The sequence below is a fragment of the Pomacea canaliculata genome, linkage group LG4 (assembly GCF_003073045.1).
Source record: "Pomacea canaliculata isolate SZHN2017 linkage group LG4, ASM307304v1, whole genome shotgun sequence".
Classification (NCBI taxonomy): domain Eukaryota; kingdom Metazoa; phylum Mollusca; class Gastropoda; order Architaenioglossa; family Ampullariidae; genus Pomacea; species Pomacea canaliculata.
In genome coordinates, this window is record NC_037593.1 from 8,422,870 (window position 1) to 8,445,457 (window position 22,588).

A 22,588-nucleotide genomic window follows, 5' to 3' on the forward strand; every position below is an offset into this window, starting at 1 on the left:
GTGGGTTATACTAAGGCTTTTATCTCCCTTTGCGTGAAATATCAACAGGGTCCGTGCACCTCGTTCTGAATCATATGGATGTTTTAAATAGAGCCCCACAAAAGATTAACACTCCACCAAGCTGACTGAACTTGTCTTTTTCAAATCAGCTGATTGAACAACTCTTTTCCTCTTTATTTCCCCCACCCACCAACACACACTTGACTAAAAATTCCATCACTTCAGAAATGGTTGGGTAGCTGGTCCTTCAAGAAATGTTAAAGGTGGAAGAACGAGAGGTTTGAGCTGCACACTTCACATCTAGACACAGTGAACCACTCACTGCTCTATTAAAAAGATAACCAAAACGTCAGTGTCTTCTAAAAATAATCTATCATGATATGAAAAGATGATTAGCCAGACGATAGGGCTATCTCTCCCATCCCCACTCTCTCTCTCACTCTCACACACACCCGAAAGCTCGTAACCTTGAATTGTACAATCACCGATTCAAATAAAAATTTTCGGTCTCGAAAGTAATAGACGAGAACAACTGTGTCTCCGCTGTTGCGGGTGAGAAAATGAGATGAGAGGAGAGAGAAACTGATAAAGTGAGAGAGGGAGAAACAGAGAAAGTTTGTGTGAGGCATACAATAAAAGACAAGAAGGAAAGAAAGCAAAGGCGTAAAATGAAAAGAGAGAGAGAAACGAAAGAGTAGCTTCAATGGAATTGAGAGAGAGCGACTATTCTGAATATTGTAATTATTTTTTTTTCTATTAATATAAATAATTTTTTTTTTTGCATAAACCCCTCGTCTAAAGCTGACTTTAAATCATTTTCTGACGGTGTGCCTCGTTAACTAAGCCCCCACCATCGCAGCTGCCAACACCCGAGGTCTGAGATCACACCATCCCAAACACCGGACTAATTTTTCTCTCGCCAATCAACACCCAGGCTGTGATTCACCCACAGGTGTCCCGATCGCGGCAAACATCTAAAGCCACCTTCAAGGCTATGAGTGGATTAGAAGGGAAAGGGAACCTCCTGTTAACTTATGAACTTGATTTAGGGCCGCGCACTCGGCAGCCTCGCGCCTGTGTACAACTGATGATGAAGTGAGATGGCTCCCTGTCGTAGCCCTATCACGCTGCGCTATTCTTGCAGCTCCTTGCTCCAAATGATCGACATGCTTATTGCTCGTGATGATCTGTTGGTCGTGAATGCACTCTCTCCCCAACGGTCTGGCACGCCGAGCAGGGAGTCTTGGCGTGCCCACACCTGAAAATAATGGCGGCGTGCCGATTTACCAGGCGACTGGAGCGTCAGGCACTCGCCTCCATCACCAGCCATTGTGTTCCTCCGCGCTGCACACGCTGGCACGGACAAACAACTGTCGCGGAGGACGACTAGAATGGAAGGAAGTGTTCACCTGAACGTACCTCACCTGGAGGGACACTTCAAAGGTAAAACGAAGCCCACACCGCAGCTCCACACCCGATTCTCGACCACTGATCTATTGCATCGAAACGATAACGAAGCCTGGAAGGAGAGATACAGATATCTTTTGATTAGAGGAACTTTAAAGACTGAGGATGAAAAGAGGAGGATTAGAAGACAAAGATAATGATGGTCTTGGTGATAATGATGAAAAGGAAGACCACATACGATATTGTTTTCATTAATCAGTTTTGGGCAACAGACTACACATCGGCATGTTTTCAATGATTATGGCATTAACTGACATCAAAGTAACAATTTGTTCAAGAAATGATCGTGAGATTTACAGGAGTTTTAAATATTCACAAACGCAAACTGAAACACGTTAATGAATAATGTTCGCAAGTATTTTGAAGAAGTTCTATTTCTATAATTAGCAATGTTAGAGCTTTATTCTAGGATGGTAGTGAGAAACAAGGACAGACACAGATGTAGAGGAGTGTGGGAAAGGTCAGAATTTATCCCCAACAATCCACAAAGACGAAGAAGGTAAAAATAAAACAGTAAAAGAGATCGCATTTCTAAAATCGACTTGTAAGATTGTCTGTTCAAGGGCACTGTACTTCCTGTCTGCCGCCAGAATAATTTACTTGCTGTTTGAATTTAAAAGTCTTCAAAACCTCAGTTTATTTGCGTGCACACGAGCATGCAGCAGGGAGGTTAACCCGTTAGTTTGAGCATATGTAACAACACGCGTGCGAACACAACGCCGTTAGATAAGTCACCTGCGTTCCGTGCTGCTCATCTTACTGATAGAAGTCTGTCTGTCTGTCTGTCTGTCTGTCTGTCTGTCTGTCTGTCTGTCTGTGTGTACTATATATAGGTGGTGTGTGTGAGAGAGATGATGATGATGAAATCTTGATTACAGACATTATCAACGACGATGAAGGCGCATCACTCAGTCTCTGCTGCTCCTCAAAACTTTCTCGAACCTGACACCAGCTGTGTGGGCCTTCATCGCGTTCCTGTTCGCAGCAGACGAACATAAATACAGTGATACCTCGGTTCTCGAACATAATTCGTTCCGGGAGGACGGTCGAGAACCAAATTGTTCGAGAACCGAAGCAATGAAACCCATAGGAAATAATGGAAACTGGATTAATTCGTTCCAAGCCCCAGAAAATGCCTATTTACTGGCCTAATTTGTATATAATATGTAGAAAAACACGAGTCTCAACAAGAAATAAGAAATAAAAGTGTATTTATTAAAACAAAAATAAATAAATAAATAAAATGTACAGTACAGTACAGTACAGTAAATTGTGTTTCATTTACTGTACCTGTACCAAACTTTATGGCAGGAGGGAATGAATGTGGAGGAAGGAGGGAAGGGGGATGGTTATTGTTTTGAAGGGGAGTCCTCTTCAATAAAAACAGAGGGTAACTGCTCTTCGGGTGTTTCTGTTCTCTGTATCTTTTGCTGAGGAGAATCAGAATCTTGCTCTGCAGTTGCTTGTCTGATTTCTTTACGGAAGAATTTGTCAATTGTTTGCTGTTTTTTTCTCCTTTGCAAAATTTTGCGGAAAGTGGACATAACGTTGTCATTAAAAATGTTAACTGCTCTATTTGCTACCAACTTTATCAGGGTGATGTTCAACACAATTTGCGATTTCTGCCCATTTTGCACACATTTCATGACTCTCTCCACAAAAACGTGACTCTCTCTCTCTGCACTCACACTGATGACGCAAGCAAGGCGCGCTGGGCCCAATGAACGCCATTCGGCTCAACTCGGCTCATCTCGGATGTTCGGATGTTCGAGTTCCAAATATTTGTTCGGATTCCAAGACAAAATTTTCTCGAATTTCCTGGTCGAATACCGATTTGGTCGAAAGTCAAGGCGTTCGAGAACCGAGGTATCACTGTATGTTGCAGCAGTCACAGTCCTGTCAATATAAAGCAAACTGTCACCGCCATCCGTGTCCGCAACATCGCAACATCGCAACATGCCGTTGCTGGCTGCCGGCGGAGCAACGGAGCGCAACGACGGCAACAATGCTGCAGCACACACAGGCGGCATCAGGGTGCTCACAATCAACATCTGAATTTTTTCTGGGTGTGAAACAGTGTACCACCAGGGTTAAATGAGAAAGAAATACACCAAAAGCCACGGAAAATTTCCCGAACATTCGCCGTCTTCAGTATGCATCACAACGCTCCACAAGGGGGACAACCAATAGGCAAGAAGAAAAAACTTAAGTCAAGAAATTAACTTTGCTTTCTATGTGAAGACAGACATCAGAGGTTTTATTTAAGAAAAAAGAAATGTCAAAGGTTGTATTATCTCCGAGCCATTCACTTCCGGACGAGGCTGGAAGGAATGTAGAGTTATCAGCCTTGCTTCATGGTGCTGTACATCGAGTGAAGAGTCGGTTGGTGCACCTACTGCAGACTGATGACTAGTGAGTGTTGTGTGTGTTCAGTAGACAGACAGGAAGTGATGAAATAGTCCTACCTTGTACATGAGTATGGTGAACGTGACTAACTGCGTTGTGTTTGTTTGCCTACATTTTTACATCTTCTTTTCTCCTCTTCTCACTTTCCACCCCCCACAGCCCCCCGGGTGCCACTCTCTACCCTGCATCGTGTCCCGGTAACCACAGACGGTCTTTTGTGCCTTTCTTTAAGCGGACAGAGACTGTAGTCTGTTAAAATGAGGGAGGAAAACAGGAGGGGGATGTCAGAGGGTCGGCTACTCATCGTCGGTCCTAAAGTAAGTAGAAGAAGCGACGGGTAGATGGTTAATCCACCCAGGAGTCTCGCTGCACGTTCCTGTACAAGAGTGACTGATTGAAATGCTGGTTCCGCGGGGATCGTCTTCCAGAGGCCGAAGGGTAGACATATGGAACTGATCAAACCCCTCTCAGCCCTTCACATCCAGTCTGCATTTCACTCCTTGTCTGTACTTCCCAGATGCTTATTTAATGATAAACGACATCAAACGATCAAACTTCGTTATGAATCTATGACAAGTGTTTAATAATGATAAGATGAAATGATAAACCAAAAAATTATAAAAATAATATTTTGAAATAATTTTAATTAAAAATTTAATTAATTAAACAAGTAGCACTACTACAGAACTGACCTGCAGTATTCTGGAAACTTTTATTTAATTAAACATCGGCATGTTGTTAGTAAATTACAGGAAAATACATATTAATTTCGTGAAGAACACCATAAAAGTAACAAGGATACCGAGAGAAACCATACACAGGGACTTAATGAGGATTTATCGAACTTATAAGAAAGGAATAAAACCGACGAAGACATTTTAGCAGACTATCTAAATAACTATCTAAACAAATGTTTAGGACTGGCAACAAATTTTGCTTGGTCCATTTACATGGATGTTAGTTATCGAAGGTAGTCCATGAAATCAGACTATGGCTGTAGACAAAATTTAAAATCAGATGCCGTTTGTTGACATAAATTAAATAATTAAATTAAATTTTAAAATATGAATGTTGTAGAAGATATCCATTAAACAATCGCGTAGGAACAAGAAGGGGGGGTCAGGGAGGTCAGGTGGGTCAGGGGCAAGGGGTTAGCCGCCCCCTCGAGAAAGGTACTGAGGGGACAAGAGTGTGAACGTCGTTCACTGTTAACGTGGAGTTTGTCCCCCTCCATTTTTCTATCTTCCTTATCCACCGTTAAAAATACAAGATTGAAGACAATGAAGTCCACATAAGTGGCAGCATTTGCTTATCAGTTTTTATTCAAATTTAAACTGTCCCTGGTGAGAGTTTATGCTCTACTTGCTAATTTATTCCATACGTAAAGTATATCTTTAAGATTATACATCTTCATAAGCTTGTTTAACAATAATCAGGTTTGTCTGAGCTTCTCAGGTGAGGCGCACTTTGCACAGGTACCGCGTGGCTCAACGGGAAAGCTGTTTGGGTCACGGCACGGAAGGTCCACCATGTAATCACAGCCGTCACCTGCAGTGGAGGTCACGTAGGTACACAAAGGCAGGGAGCGAACAAGACCGCAGTGTGGCGCTGTGGTCACAGTGGGCGTGATTGCACAATGCATGCGTCACTTGTCAATCTCCTGCAAGCGTGTCGTGGGCAAACCAGCGGCGGACGAAACAGAAGCAGTGCACTGCAGTGTTTTAGTTTGCTTTCTTCCTGCAATTATAGTATTTCAGGGGTTGCTTGATGCAGCTAACCAATAGATTAGAATGTTTTAAAACTAATAAATATTTTACAGGGCATGACACAAACACTTAGGCACGTTTCACGAGTGATACGCTAAACCTCGATATGTTTTCATGGGTAAACCAGTGCAGTGAGCAAAATTTTTTAATATAAGCTCAGGATTAATGGAGAGGTTTTTTAGGGGGTTGGGAGGAGAACTAGAACTTTTTTTAAAAAATACCTATTTTGAGACAATCTTCTAGGCGTTTCTTGCCAGCTGATCTTCATGTCATCGGCTAACCGCAAGTTGAAGAACGTCCTACCGCCAGTGCTAGTTGAACCCTTGTGTTCTTCCAGTGCATGAGCCATGATTCTTTCAAGGATTCACAATTATCTCCCGTTAGAGTGTGCAAAAAGAGTAATTTATTGGAGTCTGCCTCGTCAGTGACGTGCAATGCAATAACTCTTCTATCGCTAAAAACATTAAACAGCGACCCCCCTGTAGAGATCTGCAATGTTCCGCCGAGTTTTTTCTTTCTTTGTTTGTTTATTTCATTTTCTTGTAGTTTTGAAGGGTGCGCCTAACTCTTTTTCTGGCACCTGCTGCAAGGGAACTATTTGTAGCTGGTACCTGGGAGTGTTTTAATAGCCGTTTGCATTAAGAACAGATTAGCTGAACAGGGAGTTATTCTTACAACCACAAGCTCTTTAATAATGGGCGGACCACAACAAGCACTTTGTTGAGATTTCAGTACTACAACTTTAAATGACCTGGTTTACCTTTGGAAAACGATAATTACTTCTCTACTTCAGTGTTAACAAACCATTGTGTATAGTCGGAAGACCAGTTTCTGTGTTGTTTTCTTGTTGCTATTTTATGCAGCACAGGTAGAATGAGAGACAGTTGAAGGAGAGGGGATGCATATAGAACGTTAAAAAATAGTTAATTTGTGGGAAAGAGAGAGAGACTAACAAGTGAAGAAGAGAGTATGCGAGAAACAAAAACCCAACAGAATTGAGAAGACAGAAATAATTAAAGAGTGATAGAGCAAAAGAAAGAGGCGACAGATCGTCCTTATCATCCATAAACGTTCGTGGCGAGTTGCATGACGGTTATTAACCCTACATAAACGTTCGTGGTGGGTCCCGTTAAGCATTTACGGACACTTGTCTTATGATGAAATAACAGTACCACAACCCCTTCAACCGGGACCCAGGACCTGAGCTCTTCAGTGTCTGGAGCCCAGACGGTGGAGTTGCACGAGAAACGCTCTGCTGCCGGGAAGCCATTAAACGCCGACAAAAGTGAGGTTAGAGGTCAATCAAATGCACAAACATGGCGATGTGTTCATTCAATATTGGACTAGCGGCGGCCCGTTAAGCTCGGCAAGATGAACACGCTTTACGTCAGCGGCTGTCAAGGCGTCGCCGCGCAGCACCATTATGCGGCACGTCCAGCAGCGGTGCTGCGTCTATAGCCTAGATAAACAGTGCATCCACCTGATAAAACAGTTCTCAACCTCCCCCTTCTCTCTCTCTCACACACACACTGAGACATCCTGCTCCCCGCTACGTCACCTGGCATTGACCCCTTCACAGAGTTGAGCTGCCAGTGTCACAACGGTTTTTTTCTGTGTCACACTGAACGAGAAGTTTTGCTGAATGAGAAAAGACACGCACGCAATCAACAAATATACTAAATCCCACCCGAACCATGCACATGCATCACACCCTCCCCTTACAGAATCTATTCATGCTCACCCTTCTCCCCTACGGGTAAACACACACAAAAGATGAAAGCCGAAATTAAAAAAATACTCACACTTATATGGAGTAAAATGAAAGTTTGCCAAAGCACAATAGACAAACAAAGCTATAGATCTTAAACGTTTGTCGGTAAAGAGGTTAAGTGATGTGCACTGGCACTACATGTCTGACGAAAGGTCAAGATATCTTCAGCTGGTGACATTTGATTGATAATAAACTTTTTATAAGCCATTGAAGCAAAGTTGACTTTTAAAAAGACATATTGTAATAATTTGATTGAGGTAAATTAGAACTATATATTTTAGCACATAATTTTCTAACAAAGGTATAAACAGCTTTATATTTTTTTATTTCCTGATAATGTGTCTTCAAAGTTTTCCAATTTATATCTGCGTACACATGTCATTTTAAATTAATAGAAATCTGTTGTCAGACACAAGAAAATCACAAAAAGGAACAATTGAGGGCTTTCATTGCTATCTAAAATTTCCTCAGTCACACACAGTGAAACTTTCACAGATACGGGTATAGATAGTCGCACACAAGTTATGTACACTGGCATCCACTCACATTCTAGTCCGAATAATAATAACAGAATAAAGAACAATGCGAAGGGCGATCAGTCCAGATTTAGCGGTTACGACTCCAGAAAACAAGAGTTATGAGGAAAAAAGCCTTACACACAGAAAACATGAACTAAAGGAGTGTAATGCTTATCTGCTAGTTGAGGGAAAGCGAAGTGTTTTCGATGGACGTTGTTTACGGGAGATAACTCCGTTTTATGTATACCGTGCATTTGTTTTGGTTGCTTCCCTTCAATAGTGTGACGTGCATAGGCAGCCCAGCATTTTTCAGACGCACATAGCCAAATATGCTACTCAAAGATTTATGTAACAGCCAGGTCACTACTGTTTTCTGGAAAATGGAAATGTGACGAACACGGCACCGAAGTTCTTGGAAGGTTCTGTTCTAGTTTCTCTAGTTGCTTTGAGCAACTCCACGTACGATCGAAGCCTGTAATTATTGTAACAACATGTCGGTGTTGAGTGCTCCTCTGTCTTGTATCCGTCTCCTAACATATTCTTTAAGTCTGTAAGCAGTTCAGGGTTAGTGAACGTGTCCATACATTCTTATGACAATTTCCTTTTTTTATTACTATAACCTATTCCACTGACAAGTACAAATGCTTATCTCTGACCAATGGGCGTCTGCTAAAGTAGGTCACGAGAGCGGACAATGGCGTGGTGAACCCTGGCAAGCCGAAACTGGGGCTGCGAGACTTATCGCTGCATAGTCGTCGTCTGCTCTCTCGTCAGCGAGCGAAAACTCACTCGACATGTCAGCAGGTAAGCTGGCCCGTTTCTTGACCCCGCCATGAACACATTCACGTGCGGTTAGACTCAGACGAACACTCACACACACACATGCGCATTGGGTGAGAAGAGATCTTCACGTTTGTAACCAGAGTTGTACGTGGGAGGGTTTCATTCAACACGTACTGTAGCGGGTAGTTCTCGTCCGTTTCGCTTGAATGGATATTGCAATATCGGATATTGGTCTCTGCTGGTGTGACGAGAGATAGGAACATGGCTGTGATCGTCAGCACATGCCGTCCCAAAGTGAAAGAAGTTACACGTGCAAACTAGCTCGTATCCCATCATGCCGTGTGAGACAACCCTGTGCGTTTCTAAAGCAATTCTAATGAATAGTCATGTAAGCTGTCATAAGCCTTATTATGAGTGTACGTGTGTGTGTGGCGACTGAACAGTCCACAGTTATTCCCCTTGTGCGATGGCGTGTTTGCTCCGCCTGATATCACGACTGTTTTTAATATGTTCATCACAAGGAATTTCATTGACAATAAATTTGCAGGAGGAGGTGACATCTTCCAACTAAGTTCACATTCATTCTTTCTTATCACACTCTTGTCCTTAAAGCAAAAGAAAGTAGATAAGAAGGGAGAAAAAATATCAAGAAAAGGAGAAAATAGCAGAGCGAAGAAAAGAGACAAAAACTGGCAGGTGATCATTACTTGAGTTTACAACAACTGCTCAGTTTACGGATTTCACAATTATTACTATTTGCTGTTGTACTAAGGCAAACTAAGCGATCAAACATTTCTAAAGCGTTTTCGCTTTGTGTGTGTGTGCGCGCGTATGCGTGTATGTGAGCGTGTGCACGGGGGCTTAGACGTTGGTGAGCAGGAGCTGGTAACTCTGGATGACATCCGGGCAGCCAAGCAACGACTACTACAGAACAAGCTGGTGGTTCGCACCCCGCTGCTGCGCGAGGTACAGGCAATGTTTCCGGGTGTGGAGGACATAAGACTTCACCTTAAGCTGGAGAACATGCAGACAGCGGGTAATGTTTTGTTCGCATGACTAATAATAACAACAATATTACGATATGTATACTGCAGAATCAGGGTAGCGAATACCCGAGTGGTTAGAACACGCTTCCGAGCCGAGTCGAGGCACCCGGTTCATTACCCGTGCGGTGCAGCAAACTCCTCCCCTTCCCGCCCAGTGGACCCAGTTGTCGGGAATGGGTACACCTGTCTTTAAAGATAGTTGGGAATGTTAAGCAGCGAGATGTGTGATCTCTAACACCTTTCTCTACAGCGACTTCCAAAAACTTAGATAATGACCTTTAACTTTTACTGCAAAATCACACTTACATTTATAGTGTTATATGTTTACATGTTATACTACCTGATCGGAAGGAAGAGCAAAAGAATATTAATGGCAGCATCTAGACATTTAGTAATAGTACACAGGTGTGCTGTGATGTGCTGGCATGATTTTATCTGTAGAATGATCAGTGAGCTGCTCACAAGTTCTTAAGATTACAGCCAAAACCTTAGTTACCACAGGAATCTCAAGATGGCGTAGAAGATGACAGGAGGGAGATAAACTGCGACTGATGCCCCTGGAGCCTCGCGCCATAAAAACTCACATGTCTGACTGTTGCTTATTTTTTTTTTTTTTTTTAAAGTTTCCATCATGACCCTCTGGTCAGTATTAATCATTCTTATCCCCAGGGTCGTTCAAAATCCGGGGAGTAGTCAACCAAATTGATCATCTGTTGGAAACCCAAGATCTCACGGACAAAAAACTGGTAACCATGTCTGCGGGGAATTATGGGAAGGCATTCGCATATTATCTTCAGTCGGCCCGAGTGTCAGGCGTGTGTGTCATGCCAGTCACAGCACCAGAGAACAGGGTTCAGCTCATACGAGTGAGTTTGTTTGTTTGTTTTGACTGTACCTCGTAATCGTTGTCCAAGTGTGTTTTTTGGTTTAAAAAAGTCTTTAACGGTCTTTTCTGTCTCTTGTTCTACCTACAGTAACAGGATGCTCCTGTAGCATTTCTCCTGCCTTCCCTGCTGTCTTTAACTTGTAAACAACAGTTTGTCTCGGTGATTTCGTAGAGTCTCGGCGTGGAAGTTGAACTGCGGGCGCTCCCTGACCTGCAGGTCACCGTGGACAAGCACGTGGCAGAAGAAGGCTACGTCCTGTGTCACTCCTTCGACGACCTTCACCTTATCGCGGGTCACGCCTCGTGAGTTCATTCATCGTCAACCTTTCGTTTCTTAGCCACACAGCCGCGCTAGGAGGAGTCTCAACTACAGGATTAGCTACATTGCCGATGACAAAGTCCGTTGCTCGTCTGAAGACGAGCTGCAGACACAGCGACGTAATAACGACTTAGTAGGTACGTGATGTGTTCTTAACGACGACAACGTCAAGTCGTCATCTGAACGAGCGCTGACCACTCGAGCATGGATCTCCACCTCGGCTGTTCCGTCAGGCGTCGGCGCCACTGAGAGCGCGTTAGACCCTGAGGTCAGGTAGACGGTGGCGCCACTCATCCTCGTCATCAATCGTCTGATAAAACTCCAAACGTCACGACATGCTCAGAGAACATTCCAGATCGTCGTGACGGCACGAGCTGTAGTTCCACACACTACAAAACGAGAGCTTCAAAGCTGTTCATATATAAGTTCACAATACGTTAAGCTTTATATTTTCTTGGGGAAGGAAGAGCTGAGCTTAAAATAAATGAAGTGGCCAGGTGTGTTCGATTCATTCTGATTAATTTCCGTTTGTTTTACTTAGTTATAAATATATTCTACCTGGCAGACTGGATTTCGCTCTTGAGAACGAATTACCAGCCGTTTGCGTGGTAAAGCCTGACACCTGTGATGGGCTTAATCAGGTGTTCACAGCAAAGTATCCCCATGCTTCTGATCATGTTTGAGAGAGTAAACCAACGCTCATTTCGACAATTTCTATCAGTTTTCAACAAGTATCATTAAGTGAAGTATCATTAAGTGCTATGACCTAGTAACCTCTCAGTTTTTCTATTATTAGTCGAATGCTGCAAAGGTGTTCATAGGCTGAGCTCCTGTCACAGGTGTGCCATGGAGGTGCTAGAGGAGGGTCTGACACCTGACGTGGTGCTGGTGTGCTGTGGAGGAGGCGGGCTGGTGTCAGGTGTAGCAGCAGCTTTCCACCTGGCCTCCCCAAAACCTGTCAAAGTGTACGCCGTGGAGCCAGAAGGAGGTTGGTCACCTGCGTGGGTTGCCTTGGTGATGATTATCGTGACATAATGACAAGGATTATCGACTTAAAAAGTATTCACAGCTGCTATATCCTTTATCGTCTATCTCCCCCTATCCCACAAACTGCATTTCTGTTATTTTGTTTATATATATAGATTTAGGGTTTTATATAATTTTTAAAAATTTCATTATATATTTTATGCTTGCTTTATAATATATATGTTATATTGTTTTGCATAAATGTTTTAAACACTTGTGAACGTGAGTTAGCTAACCTCTGTGTGTGTTTCAGCTAACACAATGTGGGAGAGCTACCGAGCGGGGAAGCCTGTCAGCAAGGAAGTCAAATCAGTGGCATCAGGTTTGTCGCCGCCCTATGCAGGTAAGGGAAATAATCGCGAAGACAGCTTGAGTTTGCTGTGGTTACCTCCCCGCAAACGTCTTCAAGAAAAGCCTCCCACCCCTCCCTTCTCCTTTTCTGTTAACGTGTTTGAATGCTTGGTAGCAAGTCTCCAAGACCGACATCGTCGAAGATGCAGAGGTCTTCAACAAATTATTTGGTTAAAAGGGTATTTTACATCGAACTGCTTATTATTCCTAAATTATGGAGAGAGAAAACGTGTTCGTCAATATGATCTTACCAGCCATGCACCCTGTGTGAGCATAGGTCAGTATTTTGTGTGCTGAAATCAGTTTTCGATAAAAACTAAAGAATATGTTTATTGGGTAGGGTTTAGCCCGACTAGAGTGGCACTAGATCCAACAGATCGTGTCAGGCAAGGCTTGTATACTTTAGGGTCACTGGTGAATCGTATACAGTATGTGTCACTGTTATATACAGACAGTAGGCACGTCACTTGTGAGTCCCAGACAATAGGTACTTCATTGTTTTATGGCTTACTTCGGTCACATGATCATTTTAGCAACACGATTGTGAAAGTTAAAAAGATAACTGTTACGTGGGATTACAAGGGTTTCCCCTCCTCTACAGGTCGCCTTTGTTACGCACACTGCAAGCGCTTCGTAGAGGACGTCATCTTGGTGTCGGAGGAGGAGATCGTTCAGGCCATGCACGAGCTGTTCGAGCGAGGCCTGAAGGTCGAACCTGCAGGCTGCGCCGCCATGGCCGCCATCTTGAACCACCGTGTACCGGAAGTGGAGGGCAAGGACGTGCTGGTGATCGTCTCGGGAGGCAACGTGTCTGTGCAGGAGCTGTACCAACTTCTGCCGAAATAAAGCACGGGAGGTGCATAACCACAGACCCGGGTGTGCATTTATACACACATGTGCACTTGATACTTGATTGTGCGCGTGTGTGTATTCATGGTGTTAGCTTTGTGTACAGCACAGACCCCAAGCGCTTACACCACCTACAAGATTATCTCCTTGTAACATGGAAATAAATGAAATAAATAAATCCTTCCTAATTTGCTAATACATGTATATTCTTCCACATAGATGGCGTGAACGCTTATTTACTGTAAATAACATATAGCGCGATATTATTCCATCAAACGAAGCATATGAAGAATATTTTGTTTAAACAAAAGCAATAATGATAAAATAAAACAACCAACAGGCAAGTTCAGTGTGCTGTACATCCACAAAACATTACAGTGATGTAACACGAAGAACAACAAAAAGCTTTAAAGCTGCTTTTCCGTATTAATCGCAGTCAGCGATGGGGAGAGGTAGACAGTGTGAGCGATTGAGTGAATAAGTGAACAAAGAGTAAATTAATGGCAATGACGTGCAGACATCGTTACTAGCAAACAAACCTACGAATAAGATTAAGACAAACATTCTACTTCGGAAACAGAAAAAAACTACAAACTAAACTGTGAAGAAGCCAAAAGCAACTCCCTTAAAGTACATCCGTTGGAAAAATCTCTTCTAACAGGAAGAGCTGTGACCTACACTGTACATCATTTGGCCACAAAAATAGATGTAAAAGATACCGAAGTATAAATACCCGTTAAAACCGCTTGAAATTACATACATCATGTATGATTACAGAAATGTACAAGTCTACTCGAGTCTTCTTTCTTCAAGTCAGGAAAAGTTAAAAATAAAATCCACCATATTGATGACGTATTATATTAAGTGCGTAGTTGTAAATAATGACGTCAACTACCGTCTGCCTGTGTCTGAAGGTCGCCATGTCAGAGAATATTTACAAGACACGAGAGAAGTATTTTATGACAAAATGAAATACATCTTAGCTTTCCTGTGTTGGACTCTGATTGCGCTGTCGGAACAGTCCGTGGACTTAAATCTTCGCCAGCTGCAGTTCGTGTCGGATCATCTGACACCAAAGGAGTGCGATGAGCTGGCCCTGGCTTTGACAGAGACCGGCGTACAGGTGTTGTTGTTGTTGGCGATAACCTTTACTGCTCTCCACTCTTGCTCATTCCTTCTGTCTCTTTATTTATTTTATACAGTTTTATTCAGTTCCACTATTACATGAATTTGCTCAGATTTGATTTAGTTTGTTCGGACTTTTTATTATTTATTGTTGTCTCTGGTTTAAATTTTCTTAAAAGCAAAAGTTCTTTAAAGACCTCCCTGAGTGTTGACACGTATCGCATTCAAAAGACTTCTTTCATATCACTAACTTGCAAGTATTTTTATTTCCTGCAAGTATGTTCTTCCTAAGCCATAATCGAAAACTTTTTTTTCCAGCAATTTTACCGCGTTATTTGTCATCCTTCTTTGTTACACACAGACGTAATTTCATGGTTACGTGCTTTAGAAGCGATGTAACCATTCAGGGTTATTGAACTATTGAATCAGCGCGCTGGCAAAAAAAAAAAAAAAAACAGAAAAAAAACAAACAAACAAAAAAACACGTGTTTACAGCTCGCTTTCCAGTTTTGAGTCCGCTTTTCATTTTTGGTTTACAATTTGATGTACGGCGATGAAACGCACAAGAATATACAAAACACGAAGTGACAAAATTTTCTGCAAAATTTTCAATTGCTGTAAGGAAGGGATATATTTACAAGACAAAATACTTTGTTCATATGGCCTGTTTTCCCTTAAATCTGACGACCCTAAATATTAAAAATCTTTCAATAGCACTATTAAATATTTCCTATGAATTAACATGCGCTAGGTGATACCCGTCCATCGTTTGACGTTTTTTAAATACCTTTTCCTTTTGATGACAGGTGATTCCCCCCGTTCACGAGAAATCAGCACAACATGAGAAGCCCTGTCTCGTCATGCTGACCGACTGGTCGAGAGGGAAGGGCCAGAACCAGACGGTGGACGAGTTGGCGCTGCGCCTGCACGAGATTGGTCGACCCGACGTCGCCCAGCGCCTGTCCAAGGCCGTGTACGGCGAAACCAACTTCCAGCTGCACCGGTAACCATGGCGTCCACACGGCTGTGAAGTCAGTTGGGAATAATGTTGTCTACTGGAACTGTGGTGAGGTAGAAGAGTGGGAAATGTGAGAGGGAAGAGAAAGAAGGGGTTTTACGCCGAACCAGCGACTTAGACTTGTAGCAGGGAAGAATTTCTCCTCGAAATCTACATAATGTGAAATCACCACCTCGAGTTGGAAGCCGTTTCCTATAAAATAATGGGACAGGCCTGTTCAGAAAAATCGTGATTCTTGTCTTTTGATTCTCGGACATTTTGCTAACTACCTCGTTCTGTCTGTGGGCTTTAGATTCTTCTTGGACGACCCTTTCAAAGAGTCCGCCCACAAGCCGTCCATTCTGCTGGAAGAAGATGATCTGTCACCGGAAGCGGCGGCCAAGGCCCGTCACCGTGCTATTAGCGTGCAGTTGACTACTTCCGATCCAAAGTTCCTGCATGTCACCGTAGTGGTCACCACGCTCACCTTGCTCATCTTCATTGCCATTGTCAGCATGATGTACATCCCTAAGTTCACCAGCGACATGTGTCCGAGGTCAGAGAACGTTCTACTCAACAAGAGCGAGCTAGGGGAAGAGAATCATGCCACGTTTTTAACACGCTGAAATTATCTCATCTTCGTCGTGTTTGGGGATGTGGGGGACGCTGACATTAAAGATGTGATCTACTGTTAATACAATGCAGTACAACACGATGTAGAGAAATATAAAACATTTGTCCCAAACACAGGTGTACAGTTCTTAGTTAACTCAAACTGTTTTTTCTAAACAAATCGTGCTGCTGACTTTTTTTTGCAGTTGCTTTGTCGCCACCTTCGCGGTGATGAAGGACAGGCTGGGTGACCGGATGCAAGCCTGCAAGAAGATGCTGGGTATTCGTGAGTCACGCCAGAAGCCCAGCAGGGGATCTGACCAGGCTACCCAAGAGGAGAAGGAGCGCCTAGTGCATGAGATCTTGATCTACTAAACCTACATGGTCATCCAGAATGATTTTGTGGGCAATTATGGACCTTTGAACTGCTTTAAACTGCCGATGACAGAGGCAGGAGACTGTTTAGCTTCAGATTTGAATTTAATAGGTCCAAACTGTTTTCATTGTTAAAACATTACATTCTTTGTAATTTGAGTTGACAGCAAGGACCAAGCTGTTTTGAATGTTGTGCTACATCTAAAACTTTATTTGTGCTGTTAGTTTAATACAGACAAAAAAAAAAAACAGTTTGCTGTGCTACGTCAGCTGATTAAAAGAAACGTTTGTTGAATTTGTCATAGCGCAATCAAATTCGTCTTTTTTACCTCTAATGCTTATCTGCTCTTTAAGGACGTATTCCGGTATTGTCTGGTTGGTTGGCTGGTTATTTAAGTGAGTGAGCGACGATGTGAGGAAATGAGTAATCGAAGCCTAGCAGAGAGGAAGAGTGGAGAAACTTGATCTCAGTCCCTTTGTGGTGCGTCTGTGATAGCGCCTTCCCTGGCTTTAGCTCTGTGGTCACTTTAGGAGACCATGTCTTGGGAGTTTGACCAGAACTTCATGCAAGATGCAAATGTTGTGATGACTGGTCCCAGTAGATGCGCTGCCCATCTTTTCAAATACAGAAACCCACAGTCCAATGTTGGAGAGTATGTATACATTCAAACGCGAAAGCATTCGTTGCTTTAAGAAATGGTCCTGTTATTATTCCATTTATACTTATTTAAATTTAGAATTAGGTATCCTTTGCGCAATATTATAGTACCATCGTGTAGACAGAAAGATGTAAATAAGCTATTAAATAAGCAAATCGTGCTGACAATTTTTCTGGATTTTTTTTTTAATTGAAAAGAGCCCAATAACCAGTAGACTGAACAAATCTTCAGCAAGGACATCATCTAGCTCAAACATGACCAACATCAAATGTATAACATCATATGTTTACTTCCCATTTTCTCAACAAAACGGACATTTAATACAAATAAATGTATATTTGTATAGCGCTCTATCTCATTAGTGTCCCGCACTGAGCGCTACATAAACTCAACAAACAAAATAAATAAACAATATGAATCTTTACAACAAATGGCACAAGTGAAAGTCACAGGTGATACGGAACAATAGCCAGACGTGGTCTCGAACTCCAGGTCCTTGGACCAGAAAGTTTTAAGAGCTGGCTGTCATCTGCTGATGGCGCATCGCCAGAGTTCCAACAAGCTGATGATCACAGGGTCACGTGCCTTCACCAAACGTTGCAACGCTTAGTCGCGTGGTGTGAGCAGGCCTTTAGACAGGTCTGGTGCTGCTCCTGGCGGCGCTGCTTCTGCTGATGGTGATGTCAGCACAGTTGATGTACTCCACAGGGCTGTAGCAGACTCGTAGCAGGGGATGACTCTGGCAGTAGGCCCGGTCCGCCACCACAGCTGTCAGTAGAAGTTATCATCAACAGTTTGATGCAAGCACCGCGAATACTTAGGTGATGACGAGGAAGAGAGTAAGATGACGAAAGAAAAGAACAAAGAACTGAAAGAAGTGGTTGAGGACAATGATCTGGATATCTGATGGAGACAGAAGGGGACGGAACAGTCTTGTTGCTGCTGCTGGAAGAATTTCAAAATCATCTCGTCCCGAACTATCGATGACATCTCAACTTTCGTCAACTAATACGACTACGACAACGGCGATAATATATGAATTAATTCTTCAGACACAGCAACAGTAAAAGGAACAGCAGTTGAAAGAGAAGCAGCAGGGCATGGTGACGAAGAAAAAGACTAAAAAAAATTATGAAAGTTAAAGAAGGAGGAAGAACAAAAACAGACGATGATGATGGCAGAAAAATTAAGAAACAGAAAGAAAAAATGGAGCAAGCGAAGAAAAAAAAAGAAAAAAGAAGGAAAGATAGAGACATTATAACAATAACAACAACAGAAAAACCGACGGGGCAAAAAAGAAAGAAATGAACAACAACAACACAACAACAACAACAACAACAACAACAACAACAAAAGACAGACATAAAAAAAAGAAGAAACCGAAAAAATAAAAGTTCTAAAAGGAAAAAAAGAACGAAAGAAAGAAAAAGGAAATAACGAAAGAAAGAAAACAACAAAATAAAGAAAAAAAAATGAAGAAAAAAAAAATGATCAGAAAAAAAGATGGAACAAAACAAAGGAAAAGGAGTAAAAGAAAGAGAGAAAGAGGATGAAAAGAAAAAGAAAAGCGTTTGATGGTTCAGAATGGATGCTCATGATGCTGCAGCTGATGATGATGTGGACATCAACCTACACGTCTTCCAGTGCCACTGCAGCACGCAGTGAGAGCAGGTGACGTGCGGAGGTATTCTGAGCACCACGCTGTGCATGCCAGAGTGCCCCGGGTAGTAGGTGTTGCCCCACATCTCAATGTGCAGGCGGCTGTCCTCCACACACTCCCACGTCACGTCATGCATGCGGTTGATGATGTGGCACAGGCCAAACGTCACTGTGTCCAGCCCCTGTGTGACGTCACGAAATATTAACTACAGTTCTAACGAGCGACACTTTTTATTCTAGGCATGTAAGTGTACTGTATATTTATTATAAACAGTTGTGTCTTAAATTAATGGACTAGCTATTTACTGCAACATTTCTGTGTCGTGACCCCAGCAAGAAACACGCGACCCCTCTCGCTGACCTCTGTATCCGACGGGTCAAGAGACACAGCATACAGACACATTAAATGTCCTACCTGTCACCTGAGTATTCAGGTCAACCTTCTTAAGAGGACGACAAGAAGGTAAACAAACAGGTAAGAGAATTAACGTGCCTGCAGCACAGGTCAGGGAAACGGAATGCTTGAGAAAAAAACAAAAACACCAAGAAAACAAAAACATCCCCAGGGAGACGCGATGTGACTGATGTCTCTAGCGTGTAGACAGGCGTAAAAACATTTCTTCTCGCAATCTACGTTTGTTTACAAGGTGGGAGTGGCTGTCATCGTTAGACAAAATAAAATAAAAAATAAACTAAGATAATTTATGCGATATTATTTACATATTTTAATATAATAAACATTCATGTTGTGAGTAAAGGAGGACAACGAGAACATATTCACAACTATGCCGGTATAAATGAACGCCGGGACAGGAAACAAACACGTATTTCACTACGTCACACACTGACAGGTCACGTAGGGGTCACCAACGGACCTAGCCTGTCAGGTGAGCAAGCAAGCAGCGCCACAGGTGTTATGAAGCATGTTTGTGTGTCACAGTACACAAGTCAAGCGGACAAACAATTCACGGCAGACAAACGAAAAAAACGTCACCGGCTTCACGCTGCGCTACCAGCCCCGACGTCACACAGGGAACGTGAGGATAGGACGAGATACGTCACCGGAATCACGGTCTGGTTCAGGAAGAACGTCACGGGGATGATGTTGCTCAGGGAGGCGTCGTAGTAGCGAGTCACTCTCGTCGGAAATGACACGTAACGTCCGCCGATGAGGTTGTCCTGCGGTCCGAAGAGAGCGTCACCGCACACCCCGCACACAGGCTCGTCTCCCTCCATGAACATGACTGGCATCTGAAGTGACAGTAGTGCCATTGACAGCGAGACTGACATGACAGTGGCATTGGTGTGTTGACAGTTAAATAATTCATGTTCCGGAATACGTTACCAACCTGTTACGTGGTATCTACGGGGCATACCATCAAACACTCACCTACATCAGAAATATGTTGATGGACAGGAAGACGAACACACACACACACACAATCCCTACAACTCCCCGGAATTTGCATCATTCCAGCAATTTTTCACCTTTTTATTTTATCGTGGGAGAGACTGAGTGGGGCTGGGAGTTGGGAGGAAGGGTTCCCCGACTTTGTCCCTCCCTCTCACAGTCGTTCCCACAAATAATAACTAAATGCTATAAAGGCATCTGCGTTATAACAAAGAATAATTGGAAAAGAAACCCATGTGACTCTATCTTTATTCTTCTCCGCCATAAAATTCATCCTGCCCTCCTCCTTGGATTCCCCAGACTCTTCTATGTGTGAAAACACCATTTGACGAAACCGCCATCGCTTTCAATTAAGCAGTTGAGTGGTGTGACACTGAAGGAAAACACAAAGCAGAACCACTTTCTGCATAAAACTTTGGCAGTCACTTGCTGGTGATACACCATTCGCCGATTGCTGTCTTCCATTTGTTGCCCCTTAACCCCAGCGCTGTCAGCCACAAGGGTAGCCCTGGACCGATGAGAGAGAGAAGGCAGAATGAGGAACAAGAGACGAAACGAGAGAGGAAAAAGGGAGAGAAATATATAATAACTGTCTTACTGTTTCTGCTCCACAGTTCAGCTGGTCATCGTTCAGGTTGACCATTGCACCCGTCCTGCCCTGGCGCCACACGCTGGACCTGTTCGGGGGCTCGACCAGCCGACCTCCTCCCCTCGTCCACGGAAAGTTCTTCGGGTTTCGCGTGACGTTGGTCGTTTGAAAGTTCGCTGACCCAACGCCACTGACCGGTCTTTGACCCTTCCACGAAGACTTGTTTCTGAGGTTGAAGATGTCTTGGAATATTGGTCCCGAGTGGTTGGTCCCGTTGGTCAGAGAATCGAACGTGGCAACGACTTTCGTCGGACCATCTGCTGGTCCAGTGCCGCCAGAGGTCGCTGGCGTGGCGCTGCCAGCAGGTTCAGCCACACCCTGGTCTGGCAAAGCGTTGACGAGGTTGGCTGAGTACGGCAGGCTGGGCTGGGGACCTGCAGGCTCACCTGCACTCACCTGAGCAACTGTCTGAGCCAGTCCGCTCTGACCAAGCTTCAGGACAACGAGGAGCATCAGGCTCATCCTACCGTGCCATTTGCTCGCCATTTCTTAAATCAGTCGCGTGATAATTTTTTTCCAAATAAATACTTGTACAACTGCTTCGTTCAAGAAAAATTCTCAAACTGTTTTCCGGTAATCGTTTTTAATCACGAGATTTCCGTCTATGAAGTATTTCTTCCGTTTCCTAAAATGCAGAACTCGAGACTGACCTTTTACCCCGGAATCCGATCAATCAGGTCTCTTAGCTGTTCGCCTCAAATTGATCCTGACTTCACCGAAATTGTTCTAGGTTTTTTTTCTGAGTCTTTTGTGAAGAGAAGAAGACAAAAAAAGAAACAGCCAACGGCTAAACTATTTTTTCAAGTGCGGTGTGGCAGCCTGGAGTAACTGTTGTCTATCACGGAGCGAGAAGTGAACACTGTGCTGCAAACAATCACAATCTCGGGTTTTTAAACCTTCCCGGGGTTGATACAGTGATAGAGCAACTAATTCTTGGGGTGGGTGGAGAGATAGGGGTGGGGGAGTCAAGAGGCTGTGATTGACTGCTCGGTGTCAGGGTGTGAAGGAGAAGGGGGGTGTGGAGGTCGAGGTGCCGCCCCTCCTCTAACCGCTCCCAGCCTAGGAGTCACCTCCAGCTGCCGCATCAATCTAACCGCGGTTTGCATCACCCAGTGAATTAAATAAGAGAGGCGGACAACTGGGGGCCCGTGGAGAGTGTCTTCCCCTTATCAACAAGTTTTTCTGCTGTGTAGTATTATCTTGTCAACTCCTCGCTACTTAGACAGAAACATCTCCACACCCAGGTGAGCAGGTCGCACTCCGTGTCAGCCACTTACCGTGAAAGATTGGATACTAAATTTGTTTTCTGGAAAATGCATGATACGTAAAGAAAACAGATTCTGAGATGTTTACTTTCAGGTCAGCTGTGTAAAAATAAAAATTTTTAGAAATTATTATTTTTGAGTTTTTTCCCGAAAAAAATATTGAAAAAAATACGGTTATTTGGAGACATGAAGCTATTTTTAGTTCATGTAATCGTGACATCTTCCTCAATATATTTACTATTTTGTAACTGTCCTGGTTCTGAGACAGAAGAGCCTGCAGTAGATTATGTGAAAACAAGGGAAGTGGCACTAAGTGAGGTTGTGACAGATTCCCCTTTGCATCTTGGTGCTCAAGTGATTACTTTTGTGGGCTTAGGAAGGGGTGGTTCAGGGTTATTTCCCCTTAGTGATTCAGTTGTCCGCGCTTTGGACTTGGCTTTGGTGGCACATCTAATTACTTGGAGCTGCTTGCTTCCTTGCTTTGTTAACACATCATGACAAGTGCTGCGGAACATCATTCGCATTTCCTTGTTACATTGAATGATTGTTAGCAGAAGGATGTTCTGATGATGACGATGATGGTTTTTTTTTTAACTCGCAGTTTTCCCAAGCCTAACCACCCACAGAGAAACCATGGAAAATTATATT

General features: G+C 43.3%; 3 protein-coding genes across 4 annotated transcripts; 2 read left to right on the plus strand and 1 right to left on the minus strand.

Moving 5' to 3' along the window:
* The first annotated feature begins 8,580 nt into the window (after positions 1-8,580).
* Positions 8,581-13,384, plus strand: LOC112562733 (L-threonine dehydratase catabolic TdcB-like). 2 transcript variants are annotated; one of them, XM_025236181.1, is made up of 7 exons: positions 8,581-8,732; positions 9,577-9,747; positions 10,427-10,623; positions 10,816-10,946; positions 11,802-11,950; positions 12,242-12,331; positions 12,941-13,226. In XM_025236181.1, the coding sequence occupies exons 1-7, from the start codon at positions 8,723-8,725 to the stop codon at positions 13,183-13,185; spliced, it is 993 nt and encodes a 330-aa protein (XP_025091966.1). In that variant the 5' UTR covers positions 8,581-8,722; the 3' UTR covers positions 13,186-13,226. The 2 variants fall into 2 exon arrangements, with proteins under 2 accessions (XP_025091966.1, XP_025091968.1); XM_025236183.1 differs by having other exon boundaries at positions 8,617-8,732; positions 9,558-9,747; positions 12,941-13,384.
* A 475-nt stretch (positions 13,385-13,859) lies between these two features.
* Positions 13,860-16,593, plus strand: LOC112562734. The gene is made up of 4 exons (XM_025236184.1): positions 13,860-14,311; positions 15,120-15,316; positions 15,624-15,866; positions 16,129-16,593. The coding sequence occupies exons 1-4, from the start codon at positions 13,952-13,954 to the stop codon at positions 16,295-16,297; spliced, it is 969 nt and encodes a 322-aa protein (XP_025091969.1). The 5' UTR covers positions 13,860-13,951; the 3' UTR covers positions 16,298-16,593.
* Positions 16,594-17,117: 524 nt separating this feature from the next.
* LOC112562732 lies at positions 17,118-21,547 on the minus strand. Its single transcript, XM_025236180.1, has 4 exons — positions 20,625-21,547; positions 19,678-19,866; positions 18,590-18,797; positions 17,118-17,724 (listed from the first exon to the last, which is right to left on the minus strand). The coding sequence occupies exons 1-4, from the start codon at positions 21,159-21,161 to the stop codon at positions 17,588-17,590; spliced, it is 1,071 nt and encodes a 356-aa protein (XP_025091965.1). The 5' UTR covers positions 21,162-21,547; the 3' UTR covers positions 17,118-17,587.
* Between the last annotated feature and the right edge of the window lie 1,041 nt (positions 21,548-22,588).

What these genes read in the sequence shown, in the direction of transcription:
- LOC112562733 (XM_025236181.1), top strand. An exon ending in ACAGGGTTCAGCTCATACGA is followed by an intron (nt 10,624 to 10,815) that starts GTGAGTTTGTTT and finishes GTGATTTCGTAG; the next exon opens with AGTCTCGGCGTGGAAGTTGA. An exon ending in TTTGTCGCCGCCCTATGCAG is followed by an intron (nt 12,332 to 12,940) that starts GTAAGGGAAATA and finishes CCTCCTCTACAG; the next exon opens with GTCGCCTTTGTTACGCACAC.
- LOC112562732 (XM_025236180.1), bottom strand. Translation starts at nt 21,161, where the DNA reads ATGGCGAGCAAATGGCACGGTAGGATGAGCCTGATGCTCCTCGTTGTC. An exon ending in TGAACTGTGGAGCAGAAACA is followed by an intron (nt 19,867 to 20,624) that starts GTAAGACAGTTA and finishes CTGTCACTTCAG; the next exon opens with ATGCCAGTCATGTTCATGGA. An exon ending in GCAGTGGCACTGGAAGACGT is followed by an intron (nt 17,725 to 18,589) that starts GTAGGTTGATGT and finishes TTCTACTGACAG; the next exon opens with CTGTGGTGGCGGACCGGGCC.
- LOC112562734 (XM_025236184.1), top strand. Translation starts at nt 13,952, where the DNA reads ATGTATGATTACAGAAATGTACAAGTCTACTCGAGTCTTCTTTCTTCA. An exon ending in ACCAACTTCCAGCTGCACCG is followed by an intron (nt 15,317 to 15,623) that starts GTAACCATGGCG and finishes TGTGGGCTTTAG; the next exon opens with ATTCTTCTTGGACGACCCTT. An exon ending in ACCAGCGACATGTGTCCGAG is followed by an intron (nt 15,867 to 16,128) that starts GTCAGAGAACGT and finishes TTTTTTTTGCAG; the next exon opens with TTGCTTTGTCGCCACCTTCG.